Source organism: Acanthisitta chloris, unplaced genomic scaffold, assembly GCF_000695815.1.
Source record: "Acanthisitta chloris isolate BGI_N310 unplaced genomic scaffold, ASM69581v1 scaffold15649, whole genome shotgun sequence".
Lineage (NCBI taxonomy): Eukaryota > Metazoa > Chordata > Aves > Passeriformes > Acanthisittidae > Acanthisitta > Acanthisitta chloris.
Window position 1 is genome coordinate 9167 of NW_008690980.1, and position 3074 is coordinate 12240.

General features: G+C 52.7%; 1 protein-coding gene across 1 annotated transcript in view; it reads right to left on the reverse strand.

Annotated features, from left to right (window-relative positions):
* LOC103809230 (puromycin-sensitive aminopeptidase-like) overlaps window positions 1–3074 on the reverse strand; it is a gene marked incomplete at its 5' end in the record, with an annotated part of 6561 nt that overhangs the window by 692 nt on the left and 2795 nt on the right. Inside the window, 1 exon segment of the mRNA XM_009082057.1 lies at window positions 1132–1193. Coding sequence (XP_009080305.1) covers window positions 1132–1193 — 62 coding nt within the window.

Below are 3074 nucleotides of genomic sequence, written 5' to 3' on the forward strand. Positions count from 1 at the left end.
AGGATGTTCTCTTGGCTGAAGGTGTTGGGTGGCTCTCAAAGAATGGCTATGGGGAAAGAAGGACACCATGGTGAGAGGGAAAAGGACAGAGGATGGAGAGCCACAGAGTGTTAAGCAGGATGTTGTCTTGGCTGAAGGTGTTGTTGGGTGGCTCTCAAAGAATGGCTATGGGGAAAGAACAACACCAGGGTGCTGGTGGGAAAAGGACAGGAGATGGAGAGCCACAGAGTGTTGGAGCAGGATGTTCTCTTGGCTGAAGGTGTTGGGTGGCTCTCGAAGAAAGCCTGGGGGGGGAAAGAACAGGACAATGGTCAAGGGGGGAAAGGACAGAGGATGGAGAGCCACAGAGTGTTGAGCAGGATGTTCTCTTTGGCTGAAGGTGTTGGGTGGCTCTCGAAGAAAGCCTGGGGGGGGAAAGAACAGGACAATGGTCAAGGGGGGAAAGGACAGAGGATGGAGAGCCACAGAGTGTTGAGCAGGATGTTCTCTTTGGCTGAAGGTGTTGGGTGGCTCTCGAAGAAAGCCTGGGGGGGGAAAGAACAGGACAATGGTCAAGGGGGGAAAGGACAGAGGATGGAGAGCCACAGAGTGTTGAGCAGGATGTTCTCTTTGGCTGAAGGTGTTGGGTGGCTCTCGAAGAAAGCCTGGGGGGGGAAAGAACAGGACAATGGTCAAGGGGGGAAAGGACAGAGGATGGAGAGCCACAGAGTGTTGAGCAGGATGTTCTCTTTGGCTGAAGGTGTTGGGTGGCTCTCGAAGAAAGCCTGGGGGGGGAAAGAACAGGACAATGGTCAAGGGGGGAAAGGACAGAGGATGGAGAGCCACAGAGTGTTGAGCAGGATGTTCTCTTTGGCTGAAGGTGTTGGGTGGCTCTCAAAGAATGGCTATGGGGAAAGAAGAACACCAGGGTGAGAGGGAAAAGGACAGGAGGGTGTAGAGCCTCGTGGCATTGAGCAGATGTTGTCAGCATTGCTGCACCACGTGCTTGGCTGAGGTTTACTGAGTGGCTCTCAAAGAAGGGCTATGGGGAAAGCAGGACCCCATGGTGAGAGGAGAAAAGGGGAAAGCAGGACCCCAGGGTGAGGGGAAAAAGGACAGAGGATGGAGAGCCACAGAGTGTTGAGCAGGATGTTCTCTCAGCACTGCTGCACTGTGAGCTTGGCTGAAGGTGTTGGGTGGCTCTCAAAGAATGGCTATGGGGAAAGAACCAACAGCATGGTGAGAGGGAAAAGGGGAAAGCAGGACACCAGTGTGAGGGGGGAAAGGACAAGAGGGTGTAGAGCCTCGTGGCATGGAGCAGATGTTGTCAGCACTGCTGCATCATGTGCTTGGCTGAGGCTTGCTGAGTGGCTCTCAAAGAAGGGCTGTGGGGAAAGAACACCACCATGATGTGAGGGGAACTGGAGAATGGGATTGGAGAGAGGTGGGGAATGGTCTCTTCTATTGTCATAGAATCATCAAGGTTTGAGGAGACCTCCAAGATCAACAAATCCAACCATTAACCTGTCACTGCTGTAACCCCTAAACCATATCTGCCTTGAAGACTTCCAGGGATGAGGAAAACACCTCCAAAGATGAGGCATCCAGTCCAGCTCCTGCCCTGCCCAGGACACCCCAAAATCCCACCCTGAGCCTGAGAGCATTGGCCAAACACTCCTGGAGCTCTGTCAGCCTTGGGGCTGTGCCCACTGCCCTGGGAGCTGTTCAGTGGCCAAACACCTCTGGGGGAAGAACCTTGTCCTGATATCCAACCTAACCCTCCCCTGGCACAGCTCCAGCCCTTCCCTTGGTGCTGTCCCTGGTCACAGAGAGCAGAGATTGGTGCTTCCCCTTGGGAGGAAGCTGCAGACCCTGAGGGCTCTCCTCAGTCTCCTCCAGCTGAAAAACCCAAGTGCCCTCAGCCTTGGCCCCCCCCCCAGACCTTTCCCCATCCCCATGTCCCTCCTTTGGACACTCTCCAACAGCTTTAGACCTGTCTTACATTCTGGCACCCCAAACTGCTCCCATCACTCGAGGTGAGGCCACCCCAGCACAGACTGAACACCCTGCAGGGTGTGTAATCCCAAGGGGGGAATGGGAACAGCTAAATCCCTCCAGTTCTCTCCCCCAGGGAAGCCACAGTGGTGTTCCCACCAAACATTGCCTCCTACCCTGTCCTTGCTGCAGGGACAGCTCATGGCCCTGGAGGAGGAGGTGAACCCAGTGGGTATTTCGGGACACTCAAAGACACGAAGGGAAGCCTAAGGCCATTCTGCACAAGCATTTCTCCAGGTGTCAGGTTTCTCAGCATTCTCCCAGGCCTCTTTCCAAGCTGCACAATGACCTCCAAGGCTTAGCAGCACTCAGGAGTTCTGAATAGTCTCATGTTTCCTCCTCCAGAACCAACAGCACCGATCCCCTGCGAACAGCTGAGAACCTTCCCCAGGGGCTGCTGTGACTCTGCAGTCAAAGGGGAGAGGGAGCTGGCACAGCCAGGAGTCAGCCCTGCCTCCATGCAAGCAGCTTTTCCCAGGATTTGGCAGATCCCCTCACACTAATGGAGCTCCAAGGAGATGTGGAGGCTCAGTTAGGTGAAATACTTCAGCTAAGAGCTCTGTGTGGTGGCTCAGGAAGTTCTCTTGGAAAGGAGTTGTGATTTAGTTAGGGATGATTGTTCAGCTAAATGTTTTGCAAAGTGTTTTTTCAGAGGAAAAATCACTCCAGGGTAAGATTTCTCTGTAAAATGACTTATGCTGTGAATTCTTTTCTAAGACAAGATCAGTAGGTACTAGAAAGAGCTAAACAGAGAGAGCTCATGGCTGAGCTGATCCATGACATGAAAACTCCTCCTGAGCATTTTCCTAACAGGAAAGTGATAATGAAGGGCCATATTTAAACCTTTATTCTTCCAAGAAGTCCTTGAATAAGTGTGAGGAAAGAATAAAGTCTAATCTCAGAGCTTTATCAAGAGATGAGGCAACAAAACCACATCACCTTGAGCCACCAACTTCAACACAGACCCTGCAGAGACATCCACCTGCCTGAGCCAAAGCACCAAGTGACCAGCTCAGACTTGGAGCGTGGAATTCAGCCAA